Below are 27,059 nucleotides of genomic sequence, written 5' to 3'. Positions count from 1 at the left end.
GGTTTTTGAAGATAATAATAAATCGATTTATTACTTTATATGAGCACACCCTACAGCATAAGTAGCAGCAACTGTCCAAATTTTGATGCATTAATAACAATTTTCAGTATGTGCACTCTTGGTCACATGTCACACATCCATGCAGTAATAAAATTCTTCTCAATCTCTGCTCAGCATGTCTTCCATGATGTTCTGCAATGTTATCCAATCACACACTTCCTCATGGGACAAGAGAGTTAGTGGTACATAAATTCAGTCCTTCACGAATCCCCACTTAAGGAAACCACAGGTTTTAAATCCAGTGAACAGTGTGACCAAATGAGATGAACCATCCAGTTGCAAATTATCTGCACATAAATATATATTTCCACGGTAGTCGTACACATATACACAGCAAGAGACATAAATGCCGCCCACTAGAATAACATGGTAACTCAAATGTCCGATCTCAGTCAAAAATCATGTTTTTCATGGTCATATGATCTATCGACGACACATAGTCGCCTCCCCCCACCCCCACCCCACACAGTACGTAGTACCACAGGTAAGTCTTGGCTGGAGACACTGTGGGCATTGACGCTGTTGGTGGTCGTCTGAGATGGTAGACGCAAGACCGCGACCTCAACCTCGACATGGGCGGGGTGCAGAGGTGGAATAATAAGAGGCATGTCCACCTCCAAGTCGCGCCAGTGAGGGCGGACGATGTGGTGACCAGTCCATGAGCACACAGGCGGAACAGCAGATGGCGGGGTGTGGGTGTGGTTATGCCACTATGCTCAGAAAGTCTTATTTCAGCTCATAGTGGCTTCAGTAATTAGCAATTACTTCCCAGTTATCTGATAATTTCACATGAAAGTTTAACCATTTTATTAATCACTGTTAGGTATAAGAGTGCAATTTTGTTTTCTCATTATGATTCTTTCTTTCACTATAGTATTTTTTTTCATCTTTTCTTGTTTCACCTGTGCATTATCATAAGAGTGCATGGGAAACGGGAATACGGGTAACTATATACACAACAAACTGTTCCCATTAACGTTTATACATACATATATTTCAGCACAAAGAAAGACACATGTGTACACTGTACAAGGTACAAAGGCTGATTGGAACATTAACATGGCGCCTCGTCAGAGCAGTTAAGAGTTCGAACAGCATGCTTGACATGGTTGATGTGATCTATCGATGCCACAGAGCCCCCCCCCCCCCCCTCCTCGCCTCCCCCGCAGTACGGAGTACGGCCTGTGGGGCCTTAAGGGAGGTAGTGTGGGTGTCGGCATCAGAGTGAGTAGTGCGAGGTGGCAGGTGATTGACTGGAAGCTCCATCTCAGTCAGGATGGCATGCAAAGGCGCGGTCATGGGCTCCAGATCCACATCGTAATCAGACACCCGTCGGGGGCAGACGATGCATCGGCAGGCCCAGGAGTAGAGGTGTGGGGAGGGGTGTGGCATGCGATCATGCCTGCCCCTAATGCAGATCGAGCTCTCTGAGGAGATGAACGCATGAACTCTTGATGGATCATACTCTCTGGGGAGGGACAGGCTACGCACTGTCTTGACATCTAGTTCCTCATTGAGTGTCGAGTCTGCAGTGTCTGTAAGGAGTACGAGCACACATTTGCCGAAAGTGACAATCGATACTTTGTCAAAGCGGTTAGGCGGTACATTGGAGTGCAAATTGAAAGTCAGGGAGCAAGTCTCTCCAGTAGATGAAACGTCATCAAAACCTGCGCATGGGGTTGATGACGACATGCTTGGAAAACCCGCAAACTGCGGTGACGAATCATCAGAAGGAGAAGACCCTACCATGGGATGAGATAACTGATGATCAGGCTTGGCAATGGAAAATTCGTCCGGATAGTCTGACTGCGACATCAGAGGGATGTCAGAGTCCACGAAAGTAGGCTTGAGCCTGTGTGGCAATCCAGTCTGCGGGCAATCCTTAACCATAATGCCGAAGGTCTTCTCCCCCCTCCAGAGTACTTCGAAGGGGCCAAAGTATGGGGATTGCAGTGGTTGTCTAACGGAATCGTCTCTGAGCATAACGTGGGAGCATGTGTTGAGTGCAGTTGGTACGTAAGTGTCCAGCAGGGAATGACTGACAAGCAGGTGTAGCCGTGCATGTCTAAAGTAGGTGCGCACTCTACTAATAAAGTCTGGGGAGGTGGGGAAATCCTCCGAGTGCTTGAGGCAGGACAAGTTCCCCAGGTAGAACCGGGTTCTAATCAAAAACGAATTCAGAGGAGGTTTCCTGTAAGTCAGGTTTAAAGGTCGAACAGAGACTGAATAACACCCAAGGATGCCCCTCAGACCAGGGGCAGTCATGACACCTGAGTGCTGTTTTAAGGGTGCAGTGTCATCGTTCCACTAAACCATTGCTTGGTGGGTGGTAGGTTGATGTACGAATTATTTTAATACCGCTAACGTTACGTAGAATCGTGAAAAGTCCAGACTCGAACTCTTGACCCTGGTCGGTGGTGATGGTGGACGGACAACAGAACCTAGTGATCCATGATGAGACAAATCCTTTGGCCACAGTTTCTGCTGTGATGTTGAGTAAGCGAACAGCTTCCATCCAACGATTGATTGTGGAGAGGATATATCTGTAGCCCTCTGACAGTGGCAGAGGGCCGATATGGTCGATAAGTACATGACGGAAACGTCCTTGTGGAATGTCAAACTTGCCAAGGGGGAGAGAGGTGTGGCGTCCTATTTTGTTGAGCTGGCAGGAAATGCAGCCGCGTGCCCGGGTTTGACAGTCCTGCTTAGCATTTTTCCAAACAAAACGTTTAGTTATGAAGACTGTGGTGTTGCGGACGCCATGGTGGGAGAGGTTATGCAAGGCGTCGAAGGCTTGTCGGCGCAGCATGGAGAGAGCAACAGCCGCAGAGTGCCAGTAGAAGAGTTGCACCACAGTTCGTCCGAAACGCCAGAGAATTTGGCGTTGTTAGACTCAAGGGATGTCTGAGGATTCTTGAGGAGAACTTGAGATTCCTCGTCAGAGGCCTGGAAAGCGGCGAGGTCGGATAACTCGACGATGCATGAGACAATATTGATCTGAGAAAGAAATCAGTGGGAATGTTTTCTGTGCCTTTCATGTAGCGTACATCGGTAGTAAATTGAGAGACCAGGTCGTACTGGCGGAAACGCCGAGGGGTTGGGTCCTTGGGAGGGTTGCACAGGGCTTCATAGACCGCCAGAGGTTCTCTATTAAAAGCAGTATATTTCTTCTGTGCCCTAGACAATTTTTAGAGAAGAAATGAAGGGGTGAAACCGTGTCGCCTTTGCGTTGCTGTAATACTGCTCTGACTACGATGCCGATGGCGTCTGTAGTGAATAACAACTCAGCAGACTGATCGGGGTGGGCGAGTATGACGGCGTGAGCTAACGCTGTATTTAGAGCCCTGAAGGCCTCTAGAACAGGTTCAGTCCAACTGACTGGCTTAAGGCCCAAAGTCTGTTTGCTGGACATCAATTCCGTCAGTGGGGCCTGCACAGTGGCGGCAGAAGACAGATGTTGGCGGTAGTAATTTATAGTACTCAGGAAACTTCGGAGTTCTTTGTATGTAGACGGGGTGGCAATGATGTGATAGCCTGCACGCGGGATTAGGGAGGCAGTATTTCGTCTGCGGAGACATTGTTACCCAAAAATGTCACAGAAGACTGGCGCAATTGGAATTTATCTTTGTTGACCTCGGCATCATTGGAGTTCAAGATCTGGAGGATCTGGGATAAATGATCTTCGTGGTCCTCACTCGACTTGCTGAAAATGAGGATGTCATCCAGGTATGCAAAGCAGAACTCGAATGAAGTTGTATTGGAACAAACCGAGCGGCGTGATGATAGCTGTCTCTGGAATGTCTTCCAGCGCTATGGGAATCTGGTGATAGGCATGTTTACAGTCAATCACACTGAAGATTGTGGCGCCCAATAGCATATGGGTGAAATCGTTTCTGTTCAGCATTGGGTTATTGACTGTATGAGTGTTTAAGCGTCTGTAATCACCATACATTCGAAAAGAAACGTCATGTTTGGTGACGTGGTGAATCGGTGAAGACCAATTGGTGTCCAATGGCTGTAGAATGCCTGCCTCTAGAAGTTCGTTAATTTGCTGCCGGGCTGCGCGAAACTTATCCATCAGTTACGGAAGAGACTGAGAACTGCACACGACGCTGAGTAAAGTTCTGACGTGAAGTTTTGGGATGATGGGGCGTGATGAGGCGTAGCCGTTAGCGCGAATGGGAAAATGCAGCACGAAAGTCATATACCTATTACGTGAGCGCGGCATATGCTTGTTTGGAGAGGTCAGCTGCGCACACAGCACGAAGCGTATCGGGGAGGGCAGCGACTGTCTGTTGTCAGCTTTGCCTTGAGTAACCAGTGCGTGTGACAGAGGTGCTGACATCGCGTGGTGAATGATGATGGCTGCTGAATCACGTGGTATTTTTGAACTAACCTGTTCAGTGTCTGTGCTGTTGTCTGCTGATGAAGGTCGCTCAGGTGAAGGAACTGTGGATCTCCTTCTACATCAACATGGATACTCTGCAGATCACATTTAAGTGCCTGGCAGAGGGTTCATCGAATCACCTTCACAATTCTCTATTATTCCAATCTAGTAAAGTGCACGGAAAGAACATCTACATCTTTCTGTATGAGCTCTGATTTCCCTTATTTTATTGTGGTGATCGTTCCTCCCTATGTAGGTTACAGTTGCAGCAGCGAGGTATGAGCTGTGGTGAGCTCGTCATAAGTGTGAGCAATGCGTTGTTTCAACTCGTCGTTTTGCCGAAGGAGTTGCGCGGCTGCATCATACTCTGACAGTAGATTAGTGACGCAGGTCACAATTTTGGCCGCGAGGATGGAGCACTTGCGAACCAAATCACATGTCGTGACAGAAACGGAACAACGAGCATAAGTTCCTGAGCACAGTATCTCAGTGTCAGAAGGGTGGTGTAGCACTCAACCTTGGACTACGTTCGGGGAAAGTTTGTAAAGGGACAAGAAATCCATACCGAGAATTGGTTCGTAAATGTCGGCAATATAAATAGTCCATGGGAAACATAGAGAAGGAGATAGATGCACCATGACTTTAGCACAGCCAACAGTTTGTAATGTAGATTCATTGACATCACTTAGAAGCGACTTAATCAGTAAACAAACGGGAGGAGACAACGATATATGTATGATGGATGTGAACGAGTTCTGCCTACTGGTGTAGATGGCGTCGAGGTGGAACGAGCCCTGGGTCTGCCTGCAGATGGCCAGTAAACATATGGCGTAGTGCCAACCAGCTGTGAGAGGTCTGCTGGTTGTTTTTGTCGCAGTAGTGCTTACAACCGATATGTTCAAATGGTTCAAATGGCTCTGAGCACTATGGGGCTTAACATCTATGATCATCAGTCCCCTAGAACTTAGAACTGCTTAAACCTAACTAACCTAAGGACATCACACAACACACAGCCATCACGAGGCAGAGAAAATCCCCCTGACCCCGCCAGGAATCGAACCCGGGAACCTGGGCGTGGGAAGCGAGAATGCTACCGCACGACCACGAGATGCGGGCAACCGATATATGATGCGAAGGCGAGAGCTGACAGACTCGAAGGAGTGCGGTAGCAGGTGTATCTGCAGGTCGGTAGGTAACTTGGCAGACCATACTGCCCACGGGATAATGTCCAGCATCGTGTGTTCTCTCACAAGGAGCTGAAGGCGGCGCCAGAGTTGTGACGTAGTGTGGTCCCCCAGGTGTTCCTCGTACAGGATAAATAATTATTAATTTCTGTGGTGAGCAGGCGAGTCACTCTTGGCGAACTCGTATCTTTGCTGCGGCGGTGGCGAAAGGATGAGGTCACAGATTAAATATGAGTGATCATGGAGGTGCGTAACGAGACATAGTAATTTGTCATCGGTCACCTTATGTAACTCGAAAAGGTGCTCCACAAGCGCGAACCATGAAATGGGGTTGTTCTCGTATAAAGATGGTAGCTTTGTCAGCCGGCCGCAGGGGGGGAAGGGGGGGGGAACCGAGGGTGGCTTAGGGGTATCTTGGAAGCCCTGCCGTGCTGAGGTAATGACGAGGAAGGCTGGTGCGGCATGCACAGATGGTACTGCGGAAGGTGCGAGCAGCTGTATGGTCAGAATCGGGGCCCCCGTGAGTGAGGGAAAGGGGGGGGGTAGAGGGGGGTGGTTTCGTACTTGGTGTGTCAACAGCGACAGTTTTCTGTGCACATCGGAGACGCACCCCGTGTGGTAGGACCATAAATCACTGGTGAAACCTGATAGCGATCACATTGTCGTGATACAACGTTCCTGGATGGCGAAGCACTGTTGGGTGTGCTTGAGCCCACATGGTCGAGAAACACGACTACAGATCTGGTGGTTGAGCCTGGCGAACTTGATGTATAAAAATGTCCATTATTAAATTGTGAGGAAGGCAAAACTGGCATAGCTTGATAGCAGTTGACTGTGTGTGCATTTTGCACTAATGGCGACGTTCTACACGCTACTACTGTAATCAATGTTGGGGTACATAGAGGATCAAAGCACGTCTTCGAATTTGGGTCCCTTTGAACACTACATGAGCGATCGATCATTAAGCAATTCCGGAAATCGTCCACTTCACTTTTTACATGTTGGTGTACACAGTCTGGCGGCACATAACCTGAGTCCATTGTTTGAGGTAATGGCGTAACAATCGTCCATTATAGAGCTGCCAAGTTTGAGGTTAACTTTGTTGGAGATCACGAATCACTGTCCGTTAGCGGCGAAAAAACCATTGGAAGTGGATTGGAGTGGCCTGGTTGTAGTAGCTGAGCCTCCAAAACCTCATATAAAATGTTTGGTGAGGCAGCCATGGCTTCAAACGTAAAACCTGTTGATACCACACAGCCGGCGCGGAAGTTGCGGAAGATGTAGAAACTTTGGGGTCACCAAAATGAGAAACAGGAATATGTGTAACTGTACACGCAACAAACTGTTCCCATAAATGTCTCTACATACATATATTTCAGCACAAAGATACACATGTACACTGTATAAGGTACAAAGGCTGACTGGAACATTAAGACGGCGGCTCATCAGAGCAGTTAGAGTTCAAACATCATGCTTTATGTGTTTGATGTGACCTATCGACGTCACAAGTGGCTGAGAGGTAAAGTGACAGATGTTAGAAGCAAAAGGTATTGTGTTCGATCCCTGGCCCATTCTAGGATCTATATCCATTACTTATCACTTCATTCACATCTGGTAATGTGAAGAATACCAATCTGCACCAAGGTTCAGAGTCTACAGTTAAATTGCAGGTTTCTCTATAAATAGATGGATAAGTCTGTTCAAATGAAAGAGAATGGCAACTTCATACCATTAACAATGCCATACACAGCATAGCACTGCAGTTTTTTAAACCATCCTTATGGTTCATGAAAGCTTTACTAACATTATTAATGAAATAATCTGCATAGATGAATGATTTAATTTTAGCTCAAAATTACTCTGTCTTTTCTGCAAATTTTAATTATAAATCATATTTGATGGTTGCCAATGCCTCTATTTGAACAGTTTCCATGCACAACTACCCAGTCTTATATTGATTTTTAGCAGTTCATAATCATCTACATTCTTCTGTCAATTATGTCATTTTCTGCAGAATAGTCCTGAAGATACTGTCATTGACATATTGTAGAATGTGGCAGTGGTGTCGCTCACTGTTAAAATAGTTGTTAAATGCTGAAGCCTACTGTGAACAAACATTTTTTACCATAAATGAGTGCAAAAATACAGTAAATGCTGTCAGAAATGTCTACAGTTTTTCTAGCATAACATGATATAATGAGAGTTGCTGACTAGATTCCAGAATATTACAACAATGTTAACTTCCAAGTCTGTCAAACTAGTGATTTGTTGTCGTACTGCATACACGTCTTAGAAGATCTGAATAAACTATCAAATGTGGAAAGACAGTCACTGAACTATCATGGATTCATGAACACAGGTAACAGTAACAATTCTCTCTCTCTCTGTCTCCCCCTCCCCCCCCCCCCCCCCCCCTCTCACTCTCTCTCTCTCTCTCTCTCTCTCTCTCTCTCTCTCTCTCTCTCTCTCTCTCTCTCTCTCTCTCACACACACACACACACACACACACACACACACACACACACACACACACATACGCACACACACATGGATACACACAAAATATCTTTTAAAATATCTTTTAAAGGGATACCTCCCTGTCACTGTAGCAACTCTAAATGTTTGAGTGAGTGGTTGCTTGGATAGAAGTGAATCATTAACTGTGGGACAACCAAAAGTATAGAATTGAGAAATGTTTCACATGTGATGTCACAGAACAATGCTGATAATTAATAGGGTCAATGAAGTGATGATGATTTTTATAGAGTAGATGAGAAAAGGAACATGTAGGAAACACAGTCGAAGATGGCACAGGATGATAGAACCTGCATTAAGATTCCAGCAAATAACCTTGGTAGTACCAAAGGTAACTCTAGTGGCCACAAACTGTAGGTGGACATAGTGACTGGAATGAAGAACAAGTAATTACAGGTGGGTTGTAACAGGTAGTAAGGGATAAAGGTATTGTCACAGGCTAGGAAATAATGGAAAACCACATTAAACAGTCAGAAGACAAGCTGAAAAAAAGTTATTAGACATACACGCACGGGAGCAGAAAAAGGGATGGGTTGTGGCAACTTTGGGGAGCATCAATTTTGGGCATCATCAGTAAATTGTGATCTTAGAGGATGAGTCAGAGAGGGAAGGAGAGGGAGAGGGAGAGAGAGAAAGAGAGAGAGAGAGAGAGAGAGAGAGAGAGAGAGATAGAGAGAGAGAAGACTGTAGGGAAGCTTGGAAATCAGCACTGGGACAGAGGAGGAATTGGATGAAAAATGACAGGAGAGGGAAGAGTGAAAGCAAGGAAGTGAGAAGGGGCCAACTCAGATGACGAATAGCAGAGGTTTATGTAAGGGTAACTGTGAGAAACGAAGGTATGCTGTTGAAGAAGTTACCTCCTATGCAGTACAGATACTAGGAAGAATCTTTTTAGTTCAGTGTCATAATTTTTATTGTATTCAGCAATGAGACATTCAAGTTTACCTTTATCTGCTATTTGATTGTGGCTATTCATTACTATAGACAGTTTTTCAATTGTCATACCCACATAGAGTGCTGCAAAGCAAATGCATCAAAGCTTTTATATGATATGGCTGCTTTCATCGTGGCTTTGTTTTGGATTAGATAAAATACACACCTGCGTATGGATGGTGGTAAGAGGTGTTTGGTTGGTCTGAACCTCTTGTATCAACTCTGTCTTGTCCATAAAGGAATGTTGCATGAAGTTCAGGCTTGAGAGCCAATGTGGCTAAAGGATGAACAGTAATAACATGTTGTGTAGATGAGTGATGGGATACTACTTTGAGAGATGAGGTTAAGGTTTGCTAGATACAGTTTTTTGTATACACGAGATCTCTCCTCTTTTAGAGGAGTGTGAAATGAGGTCACTCTGAAATTTTCAATTGATGGATGACCTTGTTATCAGAATAAACAACACAATTAACATTCTTGGGCACATTTCAATTAATCTGAAAAGATAGTCTGTTATCTATTAAATCATATTTATCATTACCACATTCAGTTACATCACAGAATCTGATCTGAATGTGTGTTTTACATGCACTTTAGGAACAAAGTGAAACAAAACAAGCATTTATTTTGGCCTGGGGCTCTTCTAAGAGGTATTATCATTTTTTTTTCAATTTGCTTTTTTATTCCAGTCTCTGATCACAAATAAATTCTTTATACGATGACCAGTTTCAGTCTGTAATGACCATCTTCAGATCTTTTTCACACCATATCCTAAAGTGATACGGCCATAATGGCATCGTCAAAACATATAAATATAATTGGCATAGCATCGTTACATAGATTTAAAATATGGCATAGAATAGGCCACATCATCCACATAGTGATTATTGCCAACTAGCTATGTGGACGATATGGCCTATTCTACACCATATTTTAAATCTATGTGTCGATGGTATGCCGATTATATTTATATGTTTTGACAATGCCATTATGGCTGTGTCACTTTAGGACATGGTGTAAAAATGACCTGAAGACGGTCATTACAAACTGAAACCAGTCATCGTCTAAAGAATTCATTTGTGATCAGAGACTGGAATAAAAAAGCATTTTAAACTGTTGTATCACTGTTTGTACACGTGATTATGTTGCAGTAGGTGATTTTTTCAATTGTTTATTGTAAAAGATGTAATGTAGTAACCCTAGAACAGATCTAAAAGCAAGAAGCAAAAAGCTAATGGAAGAGCATACCAGGGTAGCTGAAAGTTAAACAGAAAGAACAACTGACTATTGCATGAAAGTGATTGGAATTCATGGCTCTGTTCATTTCAGTAACAACCAATGTAAATATATATTGGCAATAATGCAGATAACATAAAAAAAATCAGTTGGCTTGATTTATTTTCCAACAATCTTACTTCATCTAATTGGCATAGCTACAACATCAGTATTCTTGGAAGATTAATGGGGTAATTGAATTTGTACAAATATCTGTAATGCTGCTGAGGAATGATTTTGAAAGAATTTATTAGCATTATTTGCATTACATACTGAATTTTTAGTGTTGAGGTAATTACATGAGTAATACATCCATTATGCATTAATTTTTATTTTTTACTCAGCGTTCAAAAGGTTTTGGTGAGAATGTGAGTACTGAAAGCTGAGGAATATCTTATTAAAAATCAGTGAAAGAGTGGAATTCTTCCTGTTTTGTTTTTATCAAAACTCGTTCACTTGTGAGTCTTATCTTAATACACAGTTTATCTTAAAATAACAGACTACTGATACACAGAAGTGGATGCATAAATTTATAAAGAGACACGCAGGCATTAAATTAACTGTAGTAAATCACTATTAGTCAATAAATACATACAGTAATTAGTGCCTTATAGACTATGATGCTTCACTTAAAATTAGTTTATCTAGTGTATGTGCTTTTGTCATGCAGCCAATTTCAGGTAAGAGATAGATCATATGTAAATCAAAATTACTTTCTTCACATCTTCTTTGCATATTATTTCATGTTATCAATATATTTTGGTTTAGAAAGGAAATGTTTATAACAATATCTGCTCATGAATGAGCTTTGTACTTTTCATTGAAAATTTTCTGTTTCCTCCCTACAAGTATTTTTAAATAAATCTTTTTTTTTATGTTAGGGTGCAGAAAGTTACACAACAATTGACACACCATTGGGCTCTCTAAGAGGTCAGGAGTTCACCACTGCAGCTGGAAACACTGTTTATTTCTTCAGAGGAATTCCATATGCTGAACCTCCTGTTGGATCTCTGCGTTTTCAGGTGAGCGAAACACTAGTACTGCAAACTGAAAAAAATGTATATACATATAAATATTGAAAGCAGTTATCAGTGGTAGAAGCATAAAATTATTTTCAGCCAGTGGATGATAACAAAAGACAATGCTTCAAATACATATCGTATTTAGTGGTTTCAGTTATCTGAGGCTGCAGACATGTGTGCAATTTCCGTTTGTGTGAGTCTGTGTGTGTGTGTGTGTGTGTGTGTGTGTGTGTGTGTGTGTGTGTGTGTGTGTGTATGTGTGTGTATGTGTCTATTGCTGACAAAGGCCATGAATGCTATAATTGTGTGAATCGTTTTGTTGTGCTTATCACGACCCAGCATTCTGCTATATGTTGAGTAGCAACTTTCCTTCTCTATTTCAGTATTGAATTTGACAGAGATTCCTTTGAGGCCTGAAACTTTGTTCAGTTTTAACCAGTTCAGCTGTTTATCAGAATTACTGACACTAATCATTATTTCATTCATCTTTAAAATGGTACAGGGTAAAATTGGTGAAGTTCTCTTCGGTTTTCCTTTGTAAATGAACATTTGAAAATGGAGTTAAGCATTTCAGATTTTGCTTTGCTATCCTCAATTTCAGTTCCTGTTTCATTTCCTACGGACTTTTATGTGACTAACAGCCATTACATATGATCAGGATTTCTTTGGGTTCTATGATAGATCAAAACTCCCTGGCAGATTAAAACTCTACTGCAGACCAAAAGTTTCATTCTGGAAACATCCCTCAGGCCGTGGCTAAGCCATGTCTCTGTAATATCCTTTCTTCCAGATGTGCTAGACTTGTAAGGTTCACTGGAGAGCTTCTGTGAAGGTTTGAATGTAGGAGACGAGGTACTGGCAGAATTAAAGCTGTGAGGATGGGTCATGAGTTGTGCTTGGGTAGCTCAATTGGTTAGACCACTTGCCTGTGAAAGGCAAAGGTCCTGAGTTTGAGTCTCACTCTGGACCACAATTTTAAAATGTCAGGAAGTTTCATATCACTGCACATGCTGCTGCAAAGTGAAATTTTCATTATGTGATAGATGAGTTCACAATACTGTGCTATGGTAGTCACTGAAGGCATCATGCATTGCTCTCTTGACAGTCAAATGTGTTTCATTCAGCTTCTCTCTTCTTTAGCCCTACACTCTATTTCTTTAGAAGTTTATTTACAGTGACTGTATACCATGGAAGCTTCCTCCCATTATTAACTGTTCTATTGGGTACAAATCTATCCAGTGCATTGTCAACTATTCTTTTAGGATTGAGACAGAGTTCCTATACATGCCCCTGCCTTGTTCTGAAAGTTTCAAGTTCCTCAGTGAGATATGACGCTACTGATTTTTTATCTAGTTTACTGAACATACACTTCTTTCTGCTGTTTTAGTTGTCCTTTGTAGTCTGATAATAATTGTTGCCACAACTGTGTTATGGTCACTGACACCAGTTTTGATGTGTGCATCCACAAAGAGGTCAGGTCTATTTGTTGCTATTAGATCCAACACAATGGATGGTTATAATTAAACTTACCCCATTTAAGACATTATAACATGGAAACCTATTACCGTTCTAATACCAAACTTGGTAGCATTAATGTCAAGGACATGAGGAAGAGAAATAATGCAGAATCAGTTCAAATGAAACATTTTTAATGTGCTGCTATGGTACATCATAGTACTGCAAACCAGTATCATTACTGCTACAAAAGGAGCTCAATATGACACCCATCGACTTCCAGAAGAGTCAAAAAGTGCAGGATTGCACTCTGCACAGCATAACAAAACATGTCCATAGGTATGCTGCCTACCTCTTTTGATATACTGTGTTTCAAATCAGCACATGTGTGAATATTCCCCTGGTAAACCCTGTCCTTGAGATAGCCCCACAACCAGAGTTCACAGGAAGTGAGATTAGGTGATAATGCTGGCCAAGCATTTGGAAACAATTAGCTGATAATTCTATCATTTTGAAATGAGTTTAAGAAAAGCAGGTGAACTTCACGAGCATTATGTGGTGGGGCCCCATTTTACATGAAAACTGCAAAATCCATTAGGAGGGGTATGACATGCTGGTGAAGCATATCACACAACACTGGCCAGTCACACTGTACATCATTAGTCCTTGAGTGCCAACCTATTCAAAAAAGATTGAGCCAATGATGAATGTAGCCATGAAGCCACACCTTATGGTGACACGGTTACCATGCAGAGGAACTTCACAGTAACTGGTGATGAAGATCCCCACACTCAGCAGTTCTGTGTCTTCACCTCACCCATCTGAGAAAAATGAGGTATGTCTGTCCATAGGATGGTCCAGGGCCAGGCCTCATCAACTTAAATCCTTGCAATAAAGATGAGAGCGAAGTCAACATTTCATTATGAATCCCGTGCTGCAAGCTGCTGTACAAAATGGATATTTTACAGATACCATTTGAGAATAGTTCAGAGCACCTCCTGCACAGTGGAAAACAAGATGTTCAACTGTTGTGATGCAACAAGCACACTGCCTCATGATCAGGAATTGCAAGCAGCATTGCCATAGCAGAAGTGATTTCATCAACCACCTGTGATGCAACCGGTTGTTGAACTCTTCCTGGAGCAATGCCCAGTTCTTCAGTAGATTTGAACTCCTTCATCATGCTCCACACAGAAGGGAGAAAAAGTGGACCTTTCTGTAAACCTTTCAGCTGGTGATATTTTCAAAGAGTAGTGGCAGCATTACTATTGTTTTGATAATAGAGCTTCACCAATAATGCCCTGCTCTTTTTCTCCAAGCTCATGTTGATACATCAACAAGTGCACTACAACTGGTCAGGTCTGTGAGACTATGAATCATGATGACTGATCATGGCATGTGGTGGCCGTAGTTGGAACTGGATGGTGGCACTGTGATGCATGGAAATCATGTACCCACTACCCTGTAATTAATGCTACCAAGTTTGGTACTCATACAGAAATTAATTTCCATGTTATAATGTGTTAAATAGAGAAAGTTTTATTACAACCATCTATTATTACCATCATGAGTGGGGTTTGTAATTATCTATTCTAGGTAGTTTTCAGAGAAGCTTCACAGGATATCTTACCATGCCCAACACTAAAAAAACTGTAATATTCCCAGTTCATTGTTGGATGATTAGAAACTCCACCAATGATTACAGTATGATTGAGGAACATATGTACAAGTTAACTGAGGTTTCTCTAAAGTTTTCAGTTATATCAGGAGATGAGTCTGGTGGATGATAGAAGAATCCACTTTAAACTCTGGCACTTTGTTGTGAATGCTTCAGCAGTTTACCGTTAAGATTTTAATACTTTCACCTGTGAGATGCATTTATTTCAGTCTCACACTGATACATCTGTGTTTTCCTACAGCTATTGTTACCTGGATTGGATGGAGAATTGCCTAATCTAAAAAAACACTCATGTGGATCCCACACACAGTGAGCTACCTCATGTGTAACACACATCTGACCTATTTATGGGAATCCTATAGTTCTCAACCCTATGGTGCAAGTCCAGGGAATCACAACCTAGGTTGCCACATAATCATCCAAATCTCTGGCTCAGTCCCACTCACCTCAAGACCAAAGTTCCTTGGTCAGTTCTGGGGACAACATTGCTAATTGTGAGCTTTGTTGAAACTCCACCCGTAAGGCTGATCTTTTCAACCTTCTCTGGCAAGAATGGTCTCTTAGCCCAGACAACAGTCATCATTTGCTCCAACTTGTGCCACAATCTACAGTTGGTTCCACCCTGTTCCCTCAGAGGATACCGCTGAATCAAGCCCCCAGGCATACACAATTGGTGCACCAGATGTCCTTTGCTGTCTCTTTTAGCCATTTCCCTAAGGGGTATCATCGTTCATTATAAGTTTGAACTGCCAATTATTAACAGATCCCTACCCTTTTGTATTTGTCTATTCCTGACATTGGACAAAACAGGTTTCTCCAAAACAGGTGAAGTGAGTACCACTGGCTCAGTCTCAGTTTCAGTGATAAAGAACAACTCAAACTTGTTGGTTAGGGAGATTAATACAGCAGCCTGAGTCTTCCCTGGTCCCCATACAGCTGTGCACAGTGCCTAGATCTTCCATTGACATGCCGCTCCCAGTCAAGCGGACAGGCAATGACAGTTTTGTACTTTCTGTGGAGGAGACAGAATCCACAGGAGAGGATAGTACTTGACATGCCTCTGGTATAGGCATCACAGGTAGACAACTCTCATGAGCTTTTCCAGTATCTTGTTTTGCAGCAGCTGCTGATCATTTGACAGTAGTCAGGGCGATTTCCAGCTGCTTAGAAATGTCGACTAGCTCATCCCATGTTTGAGAACAGCATTCACAGTGGGGCTTCATTTTGACTGGTGCAATGTTTACTGGTTAAGTGTATAATGATAACAGAAAATATAACTATCCTTAAAATGTATGAGGCGAGTTTTTGAACAATTCCTCATATAATTCACCTTGGTATGGAAAAGTCTGAAACATTCTGGCCTGCTGAGAAATATATTGCAGTCAGTGCAGTACAGCTTGTTTCATCATTTCAATTGCATTATTTTCTCAGTAATGTCATCTTACAAATCTACAGGTGATAGTTACACTACGAAATTTTTTTGAGCCATTGTTGTGCCTTTCTGGAAGAGTCCTTCATCAATTTCTTCAGACTTTCTCACTCTGATATTTCTCCCTCCAATCCATAATCATTCAATTTTTCCTCTACAGTTTACAATATTTCTTACTCACTCAACAAACATGACACATTTGTGAGAGAATTACAGAAAATATCAAAACTGGAAAACATCACAGCCCAAGATATACTCAGGTGTTGACACGTCATAGCAGTATCATGGCCCAAGCTGTGGTCAGACTTTGTCACCAAACTGTTTGAATAGATGGTACCAACACACATACCACCATAGAATATTCTTGCTGATATTTCACCTACAACATGAAACTCATAGACACTGCCCATAGTTGGTAAAATGGTAGTTTTGTTTAACACTTTCAGGATATAGCACATCATCTGGGAAATTTCACTACTTTTACACACATCCAGATGTGCTGTTTCCAGAGCCATAGTAAAAACTAAATGTGGTATCTACGCAAGTTCAGAATCCTGAATAAACTCCGTAGATCTTACATGCTGAAAGGTGTGATTCTGAAAAAACAGCAGATATCCCACCATTGTCCACATCAAGGAAATGTACGTTGCTGGCAATACAATTCTTCTGCACTCATTTTCAATTGCTGCTACTCTAAATTTTCTCCTGATGAACTTCAGACTACTGAAAATAAAAAGCAGCTTCACTGTGTATTAGGGATCATGAATTATTTACCCAAGTTTATACTAAATCTTTCTGAATGGACACACACACTGTGACACTTGCTAAGGAAAGAAGCTGAATGGAAATGGGATTTGGCACAACAACAAGCACTGTTGTTTTGTGGTCTTCTGTCCAGAGATTGGTTTGATGCAGCTCTTAAAATGGTTTAAATGGCTCTGAGCACTATGGGACTTAACATCTGATGTCATCAGTCCCCAAGAACTTAGAACTAGTTAAACCTAACTAAACTAAGGACATCACACACATCCATGCCCGAGGCCGGATTAGAACCTGTGACCGTAGCGGTCACGCGGTTCCAGACTGAAGTGCCTAGAACCGCTCAGGTGCAGCTAACCATGCTACTCTATCCTGTGCAAGCTTCTTCATCTCCCAGTACTTACTGGAACCTACATCCTTCTTAATCTGTTTAGTATACTTATCTCTTGGTCTCCCTCTACAATTTTTACCCTCCACACTGCCCTCTAATACTAAATTGGTGATCCCTTGATGCCTCAGAATATGCCCTGCCAACCAACCCCTTCTTCTAGTCAAGATGTGCCACAAATTTCTCTTCTCTCCAATTAAATTCAATACCTCCTCATTAGTTACACGATCTACCCATCTAATCTTCAGCATTCTTCTATAGCACCACATTTTTAAAACTTCTAGTCTCTTCTTGTCTAAACTATTGATCTTACACATTTCACTTCAATACATGGCTGCACTCCACACAAATACTTTCAGAAACGACTTCCTGACACTTAAATCTATACTTGATGTCAACAAATTTCCCTTCTTCAGAAACGCTTTCCTTGCCATTGACAGTATACATTTTATATTCTCTCTAATTCGACCATCATCAGTTATTTTGCTCCCCAAATAGCAAAACTCATTTACTACTAAGTGCTCATTTCCTATTCTAATTCCCACAGCATAACTTAATTTAATTCAACTACAGTCCATTTTCCCCATGAACCATGGACCTTGCCATTGGTGGGGAGGATTGCATGCCTCAGTAATACAGATAGCCGTACCGAAGGTGCAACCACAATGGAGAGGTATCTGTTAAGAGGCCAGACAAACTTGTGGTTCCTGAAGAGGGTCAGCAGCTTTTTCAGTAGTTGCAGGGGCAACAGTCTGGATGATTGACTGATCTGGCCTTGTAACACTAACCAAAATGGCCTTGCTGTGCTGGTACTGCGAACGACTGAAAGCAAGGGGAAACTAAAGCCGTAATTTTTCCCAGGCATGCAGGTTTATTGTATGGTTAAATGATGATGGGGTCCTCTTGGATAAAATATTCCAGAGGTAAAATAGTCCACCATTTGGATCTCTGGGTGTGGACTACTCAGGAGGACGTCGTTATCAGGAGAAAGAAAACTAGCATTCTATGGATTGGAATGTGGAATGTCAGATCCCTTAATCGGGCAAGTAGGTTAGAAAATTGAAAAAGGGAAATGGATAGGTTAAAGTTAGATATAGTGGGAATTAGTGAAGTTCAGTGGCAGGAGGAACAAGACTTTTGGTCAGGTGAATACAGGGTTATAAATACAAAATCAAATAGGGGTAATGCAGGAGTAGGTTTAATAATGAATAAAAAAAATAGTAGTGTGGGTAAGCATTATTGTGGCCAAGATGGACAAGAAGTCCACGCCTACTACAGTAGTACAAGTTTATATGCCAACTAGCTCTGCAGATGACGAAGAAATTGAGGAAATGTATGATCAAATAAAAGAAATTATTCAGATAGTGAAGGGAGATGAAAATTTAATAATCATGGGTGACTGGAATTTGGTAGTAGGAAAAGGGAGAGAAGGAAATGTAGTAAGTGATTATGGACTGGGGCAAAGAAATGAAGGAGGAAGCGGCCTAGTAAAATTTTGCACACAGCATAACTTAATCATAGTTAACACTTGGTTCAAGAATCATAAAAGAAAGCTGTATACATGGAATAATCCTAGAGATTCTAGAAGGTATCAGATAGATTATATAATGGTAAGACAGAGATTTAGGAACCAGGATTCAAATTGTAAGACATTTCCAGGGGCAGATGTGGTTATGAACTGCGGATTGAAACTGAAGAAACTGCAAAAAGGTGAGAATTTAAGGAGATGGGACCTGGATAAACTGAAAGAACCAGAGGTTGTACAGAGTTTCAGGGAGATCATAAGGGAACAATTGACAGGAATGGGGGAAAGAAATACAGTAGAAGAAGAATGGGTAGCTCTGAGGGATGAAATAATGAAGGTAGCAGACGATCAAGTAGGTAAAAAGATGAGCGCTAGTAGAAATCCTTGGGTAACAGAAGAAATATTGAATTTAAATGATGAAAGGAGAAAATATAAAAATGTAGTATATGAAGCAGGCAAAAAGGAATACAAACGTCTCAAAAATGAGATCGACAGGAAGTGCAAAATGACTAAGCAGGGATGGCTAGAGGAGAAATGAAAGGATGTAGAGGGTTATCTCACTAGGGGTAAGATAGATACTGCCTACATGAAAATTAAAGAGACCTTTGGAGAGCAAGGAACCATTTGTATGAATATCAAGAGCTCAGATGAAAACCCAGTTCTAAGCAAAGAGGGGTAAGAGGAAAGGTGGAAGGAGTATGTAGAGGGTCTATGCAAGGGCAATGTCTTAGAGGACAATATTATGGGAATTGGAGAGGATGCAGATGAAGATGAAATGAGATATATGATACTGCATGAAGAGTTTGACAGAGCACTGAAACACCTGAGTTGAAACAAGGCCCTGGGAGTAGGCAACATTCCATTAGAACTACTGACGGCCTTGGGAAAGCCAGTCCAGATGAAACTCTACCATCTAGTGAGCAAGATGTATGAGACAGGTGGAATACCCTCAGACTTCAAGAACAATATAACAATTCCAATCCAATTCTTTCCAGATGAATGGAAAAACTGGTAGAAGCCAACCTCGGGGAAGATCAGTTTGGATTTCATAGAAATATTGGAACATGTGAGGCAATACTGATCCAACGACTTATCTTAGAAAATAGATTAAGGAAAGGCAAGCCTACATTTCTAGCAATTGTAGACTTAGAGAAACCTTTTGACAATGTTGACTGGAATACTCTCTTTCAAATTCTGAAGGTGGTGGGGGTAAAATACAGGACGCAAAAGGCTATTTACAATTTGTACAGAAACCAGATGGCTGTTATACGAGTCGAGGAACATGAAAGGGAATCAGTTGTGGGAAGGGAGTGAGATAGGTTTGTAGCCTCTCCCCGATGTTATTCAGTCTGCATATTGAGCAAGCAATAAAGGAAAAAAAAGAAAAATTCAGAGTAGTATTCAAAATACATGGATAAAACTTTGAGGTTTGCTGATGACATTGTAATTCTGTCAGAGACAGCAAAGGACTTGGAAGAGCAGTTGAACAGAATGGACAGTGTCTTGAAAGGAGGATATACGATGAACATCCACAAAAGCAAATGCAAAAGCAAATAGTTGAATTAAGTTTTGTGATGATGAGGGAATTAGATTAGGAAATGAGACACTTAACGTAGTAAAGGAGTTTGGCTGTTTGGGGAGCAAAATAACTGATGATGGTTGAAGTAGAGAAGCTATGAAATGTAGACTGGCAATTGCAAGGAAAGTGTTTCTGAAGAAGAGAAATTTGTTAACATCAAGTATAGATTTAAGTGTCCGGAAATCGTTTCTGAAAGTATTTGTATGGAGTGTAGCCATGTATGGAAGTGAAACATGTATGATAACCAGTTTGGAAAAGAAGAGAATAGAAGTTTTTGAAATGTGTTTCTACAGAAGAATGCTGAAGATTAGATGGGTAGATCACATAACTAATGAGGAGGTATTGAATAGAATTGGGAAGAAGAGGAGTTTGTCGCACAGTTTGACAAGAAGAAGGACTGGTTGGTAGGACATGTTCTGAGGCATCAAGGGATCACCAGTTTAGCAATGGAGGGCAGTGTGGAGGGTAAAAGTCATAGAGGGAGTCCAAGAGATGAATACACTAAGCAGATTCAGAAGTATATAGGTTGTAGTAAGTACTGCAATATGAAGAAGCTTGCACAGGATAGGGTAGCATGGACAGCTGCATCAAACCAATCTCAGGACTGAAGACCACAACAACAACACACAGTCCATTATCCTCATTTTGCTTTTGTTGATGTTCATCTTATATCCACCTTATAAGACACTGTCCATTCTGTTCAGCTGTTCTTCCCGGTCCTTTGCTGTCTCTGATAGAATTACAATGTCATCGATGAACCTCAAAGTTTTTATTGCTTCTCCTTGGATTTTAATACCTACTCTGAATGTTTCTTTTGTTTCCTTTACTACTTGCTCAATATACAGATTGAATAACATCAGGGATAGACTACAACCCTGTCTCACTCCCTTCCCAACCACTGCTTCCCTTTCTTGCCCCTTGACTCTTATAACTGCCATCTGGTTTATATACAAATTGTAAATAGTCTTTCACTCCCTGTATTTTACCCCCACCACCTTCAGAATTTGAAAGAGAGTATTCGAGTTATTATTGTCAAAAGCTTTCTCTAAGCCTACAAATGCTAGAAACGTAGGTTTGCCTTTGCTTAATCTATTTCCTAAGATAAGTAGTAGGGTCAGTATTGCCTCATGTGCTCCAACATTTCTACAAAATCCAAACTGATCTTCCCCAAGGTCAGCTTCTACCAGTTATTCCATTCATCTGTAAAGAATTCGTGTTAGTAATTTGCAGCTGTGGCTTATTAAACTGATAGTTCAGTAATTTTCAAATCTGTCAATACCTGCTTTCTTTGGGACTGGAATTATTATATTATTCTTGAAGTCTGAGGGTATTACACCTGCCCCATACATCTTGCTTACCAGATGGTGGAGTTTTGTTAGGCCTGGCTCCCCCAAGGCTGTCAGTAGTTCTAATGGAATGTTGTCTATTCCTGGGCCTTATTTCGACTTAGGTCCTCCAGCACTCTGTCAAACTCTTCATGCAGTATCATATCTCCTATTTCATCTTCATCTACATTCTCTCCCATTTCTATAATATTGTCCTCAAGAACATCACCCTTGAATAGACCCTCTATATTCTCCTACCACATTTCTGCTTTCCTTTCTTTGCTAAGAACTGGGTTTCCATCTGAGCTCTTGATACTCATCAAGTGGTTGGTTCTCTTTCCTCCAAAGGTCTCTTTAATTTTCCTGTAGGCAGTATCTTATCTCATCTCTAGTGATATATACTTCTACATCCTTACATTTGTCCTCTAGCCATCCCTGCTTAGCCATTTTGCACTTCCTGTCGATGTCATTTTTGAGACGTTTGTATTCCTTTTTGCCCACTTCATTTACTGCATTTTTATATTTTCTCCTTTCTTCAATTAAATTCAATATCTCTTCTGTCACCCACGTATTTTTATTAGCCCTTGTCTTTTTACCTACTTGATCCTCTGCTACCTTCATTATTTCATCTCTCAAAGCTATCCATTCTTCTTCTACTGTATTTCTTTCCCCCATTCTTGTCAATTGTTCCCCAATGCTCTCACTGAAGATCTCTATAACCTCTGGTTCTTTCAGTTTATCCAGGGCCCATCTCCTCAAATTCCTACCTTTTTGCAGTTTCTTCAGTTTTAATCTACAGTTGTGGTCAGAGTCTACATCAGCCCCTGGAAATGTCTTACAATTTGAAACCTGGTTCCTGAGTCTGTCTTACCATTATATAACCTATCTGAGACCTTCCAGTATTGCCAGGCTTCTTCCATGTATACAACCTCCTTTTATGTTTATTGAACCAAGTGTTAACTATGATTAAGTTACGCTCTGTGCAAAATTCTACCAGGCGGCTTACTCTTTCATTCCTTCTTCCCATTTCATATCCACCTACTGTGTTTCCTTCTCTTCGTTTTCCTACTATTGAGTTCCAGTCACCCATGACTATTAAATTTTCGTCTCTCTTCACTATCTGAATAATTTCTTTTATCTCATCATACATTTCATCAATCTCTTCGTCATCTGCTGAGCTAGTTGGCATATACACTTGTGCTACTGTGGTAGGTGTAGGCTTCATATCTATCTTGGCCACAATAATGCATTCACTATACTGTTTGCAGTAGCTTACCCACATTCCTATTCATTATTAAACCTACTCGTGCAACACCCTATTTGATTTTGTATTTATAATCCTGTATTGACCTGACCAGAAGTATTGTTCCTCATGCCACCGAACTTCACTAATCCCCACTGTATCTGACTTTAACCTATCCATTTCCCTTTTTAATTTTTCTAACCTACCTGCCCGATTAGAGGATCTGACATTCCACATTCCAATCTGCAGAATGCCAGTTTTCTTTCTCCTGTTAACAACATCCTCCTGAGTAATCCCCGCCAAGAGATCCGAATGGGGGACTATTTTACCTCTGGAATATTTTATCCAAGATGACACCATCATCATTTAACCATACAGTAAAGCTGCATGCTTTCAGGAAAAATTACACCTGTAGTTTCCCCTTGCTTTCAGTCGTTTGCAGTATTAGCACAGCAAACCCGTTTTGGTTAGTGTTACAAGGCCCGATCAGTCAATTATCCAGACTGTTGCCCCTGCAACTATTGAAAAGGCTGCTGCCCCTCTTCAGGAACCACACATTTGTCTGGCCTCTCAACAGATACTCCTTCATTGTGGTTGCACCATCGGTACAGCTATCTTTATCACCAAGGCATACAAGTCTCCCCACCAACGGCAAGGTCCATATTTCGTGGAGGGGAGGAACAAGCACTTATCAAAATAAAAGAGTGTCTCACAACACCTCTGGTGCTTCATTATTAAGGTGTAAGTGAAGGTGGGAAGTTGTCAGTTGGTGCCAGCCAAAGAGCTATAGCAGCCTTTATATTGCAATGTGAACAACCAGTAGCAGATGCTACAAACTAATCATTATCAGCACAATAGTTCCAGCTGCAGGCAGAAAGAGACCATGGCAATTAAATTCACAGTTAAGAAATTTCATGAATAAATTTAATTGAAACTGACCACAAACCACTAGAGACAATTTTTTTTTTTTAATGTTTCAAGGTGCACCTGCAAGACTAATTTTTGAAAATTTACCATGACCTCCTAAAATATTTTATTCTGAAACATTTAATATATCAAGACTTGACGTTTTAAGTATAGACTGAAAAGAACAAGAAGATAAAGTGGAAATGGAAGAACTGGATGTACTGATGGTTTTCTTGGCCAGTGGAGAATTCTGGATTCAAATTAACGAGCTACATTTTAGGATAAAGAGTTACAATTACTTTTACTACATGTAGTAAGGAGGGTCTAAGATGAACATCAACAAAAGCAAAATGAGGATAATGGAATGTAGTCGAATTAGGTCAGGTGATGCTGAGGGAATTAGATTAGGAAATGAGACACTAAAAGTAGTAAAGGAGTTTTGCTATTTGGGGAGCAAAATGACTGATGATGGCCGAAGTAGAGAGGATATAAAATGTAGACTGGCAATAGCAAGGAAAGCGTTTCTGACAAAGAAAAATTTGTTAACATTGAGTATAGATTTAAATGTCAGGAAGTCGTTTCTTAAAGTATTTGTATGGAGTGTAGCCTTGTATGGAAGTGAAATGTGGACGATAAATAGTTTAGACAAGAAGAGAATTGAAGCTTTCGAAATGTGGTGCTACAGAAGAATGATGAAGATTAGATGGATAGATCACATAACTAATGAGGAGGTACTGAATAGAATTGGGGAGAAGAGGAGCTTGTGACACAACTTGACTAGAAGAAGGGATCGGTCTGTAGGACATGTTCTGAGACATCGAGGGATCACCAATTTAGTATTGGAGGGCAGGGTGGAGGGGAAAAATCGTAGATGGAGACCAAGAGATGAATACACTTAGCAGATTCAGAAGGATGTAGGCTGTAGTAGGTACTGGCAGATGAAGAAGCTTGCACAGGATAGAGTAGCATGGAGAGCTACATCAAACCAGTCTCAGGAATGAAGACCACAACAACAACAACACATAGCACAGGGATTTTGAGATACCTTTAAGGAAATGCCACAAGAATGGCTGCATTTTTGGATCTTTAAAGAAATGATTACCTATGTTGATGGAATTTTCTTTTAAGGATGAAAGATGATTGTACCAGTGCAGTTAATTGAAAGGAGACTGAAATCAAACCATGAAGTACACATTGGCGTAGAAAGTTGTTGCAAGAGAGATGGAGAATATGTGTACTGAAAAAATATGAAACAAGACATCAAGAATTAGATATCAAGATGAGACGTATGTCAACAGCATTCAATAAATTGGATAGATGAACTCATTATAGCAAAACTGATACCATATGGTGGCAGGAGGAAACAAATATGAAAGTTAAGGGAATGTGCAAGCTATCAGAGCCAGTGGCTCCTTCTTTTGGCAGAAGTGTTGAGGGGAGAGCAAGAGTGTTGAGAAGTGCCACTCAGGTCTTTTAGCAGAGCTTTATTTTTTCTTTCTCTTTTCAGAATGTTCCTTTTTTTACTATTTTGTGTCAGCTCTGGTCTATTATCTTTTATTCTTTTGTTACTATGTGGTTTCCAAGTGTTATAGTTTCTTGTACAACTGACAGTTGTCAATGACATCATCTGGCTGCATTTCCATAATCTATCTGAACATTGTATTTGATACGAGAAACTCACATCTCCTTATTGCAGGAGACTATCAAGAGTCATAATTCTTACTGTGGTGTTCCTCCTATGTCATTTGGACTGCATAAGCTCCACAGGGAAGCTATTTCTTCTTGTGCGATTGTGAGTAACATTTGTGCTCCAACACATTGTTTAGCAAAATACCTTGCTATTCTGTTGAGCTGTATAGTAGGCTGGTGTGAGCACCACATTAAGAACTCAGACCTCTTACATCAAGTGATTCTTGAGTTTCTCCCGGCGTATTTGATAATCAAAATATCCACGGGTGTACTGCCGGTCTATAGTGTCCAGCGGGCACAATATTTTGGAGATCAAACATGTCGCCATCATCAGGTGAACTGATGGACTGAGCTCCTGTGAACGTGCCGGCACGGAGATCCGTACGCTATGGCTGCTCAGGGGAAACTGGGTTCGGTCGCGGCGGCAGCCGATTTAAATACCCTCCGCCCGCGGCGCGCTCCCTCCGCCGTCCGCGCCCCGCGCCACGGTAGCGCGGTGGAACAGATTGCGACGGCGTCTGAGATGATGTCGGTGTGATGGCTCTGTCCGCCGTGGTCGTCACAACTATGCGTTTGCTCGATTTACTCTTGATTAACCCAATCGCTGGTTCCCAAGCCTTGCTAAGATTATAGCCACAGTCACGGTTTATGAGGTCGTCATTGGTGCGAATTTCGATGGCCTTTCTAACAACGCTGTCCCAGTATCTCAACGTCTGTACCAGAATCCTCGTGCGGTCATACACCATAGCGTGATTTTCCGACAAACAATGTTCAGTGACCGCCGACTTGCTCGGATACATCAGTCGAGTGTGCCTCTGGTGTTCACGGCATTGATCCTCGATGGTACGCATCGTCTGACCAATATACGACTTGCCACATTAACACGGAATCTGGTACACGCCGGCCTTCCTCAAACCGAGGTCATCTTTGGCGCTCCCCACCAGTGCACGAGTTTTATTCGGAGGACAAAACACAGTTCTGACCCGGTGTTTCTTCAGAATGCGGGCGATTTTCCCCGAGAGTGCGCCTGTGTATGGAATAAATGCAGTGCCTACCTCCTCCCTCGTGACTTCATCCATCTCAACAGGTTGTGCTGCAGTGGTTGGGCAGAGAGCACGTTGGATCTGCCACTCTGAGTACCCATTTTTTCGAAACACAGTTCTCAGATGTTCCAATTCCTGGGGTAGACTCTCTGTGTCAGAGATAGTGCGCGCCCTATGTACTAGAGTTTTAAGTACCCCATTCCTCTGTGAAGGGTGGTGGCAGCTGTCTGCGTGCAAATACAGATCAGTGTGTGTTGTCTTTCGATACACCCCATGACCTAGGGTGCCGTCAGCCCTTCTCCTGACCAAGATGTCAAGGAAAGGTAATTTACCCTCCGTTTCAGTCTCCATAGTGAATTTGATGTTGGGGTGTATGGAGTTTAGATGTGTAAGGAAGTCAAAGAGTTTATCCATACCATGTGGCCAGATGACGAACGTGTCGTCCACGTAACGGAAAAAGCAAGTAGGTTTCCATTCGGATGACGACAGGGCTTCCTCCTCGAAGTTCTCCATGTACAAATTCGCTACCACCGGTGAGAGTGGGCTACCCATGGCGACTCCCTCCGTTTGTTCGTAGTATTCTCCATTAAAAAGAAAATATGTGGAAGTCAAGACATGCCTAAAAAGTTCAGTGGTATTCTCGT

General features: G+C 41.8%; 1 protein-coding gene across 1 annotated transcript in view; it reads left to right on the top strand.

Moving 5' to 3' along the window:
* The first annotated feature begins 10,871 nt into the window (after nucleotides 1–10,871).
* The window catches only part of LOC126327599 (esterase FE4-like), an 82,337-nt gene continuing 66,149 nt past the window's right edge, over nucleotides 10,872–27,059 (top strand). Inside the window, exons 1-2 of the mRNA XM_049995901.1 lie at nucleotides 10,872–11,054; nucleotides 11,256–11,396. Of these exons, the coding sequence (XP_049851858.1) occupies nucleotides 10,992–11,054; nucleotides 11,256–11,396 (204 nt within the window). The 5' untranslated portion in view covers nucleotides 10,872–10,991. The remainder of the gene's footprint in view (nucleotides 11,055–11,255; nucleotides 11,397–27,059) is intronic.

Source organism: Schistocerca gregaria, chromosome 2, assembly GCF_023897955.1.
Source record: "Schistocerca gregaria isolate iqSchGreg1 chromosome 2, iqSchGreg1.2, whole genome shotgun sequence".
In the NCBI taxonomy this organism is placed as follows: domain Eukaryota; kingdom Metazoa; phylum Arthropoda; class Insecta; order Orthoptera; family Acrididae; genus Schistocerca; species Schistocerca gregaria.
This window is presented reverse-complemented; position numbering and strand designations above follow the sequence as displayed.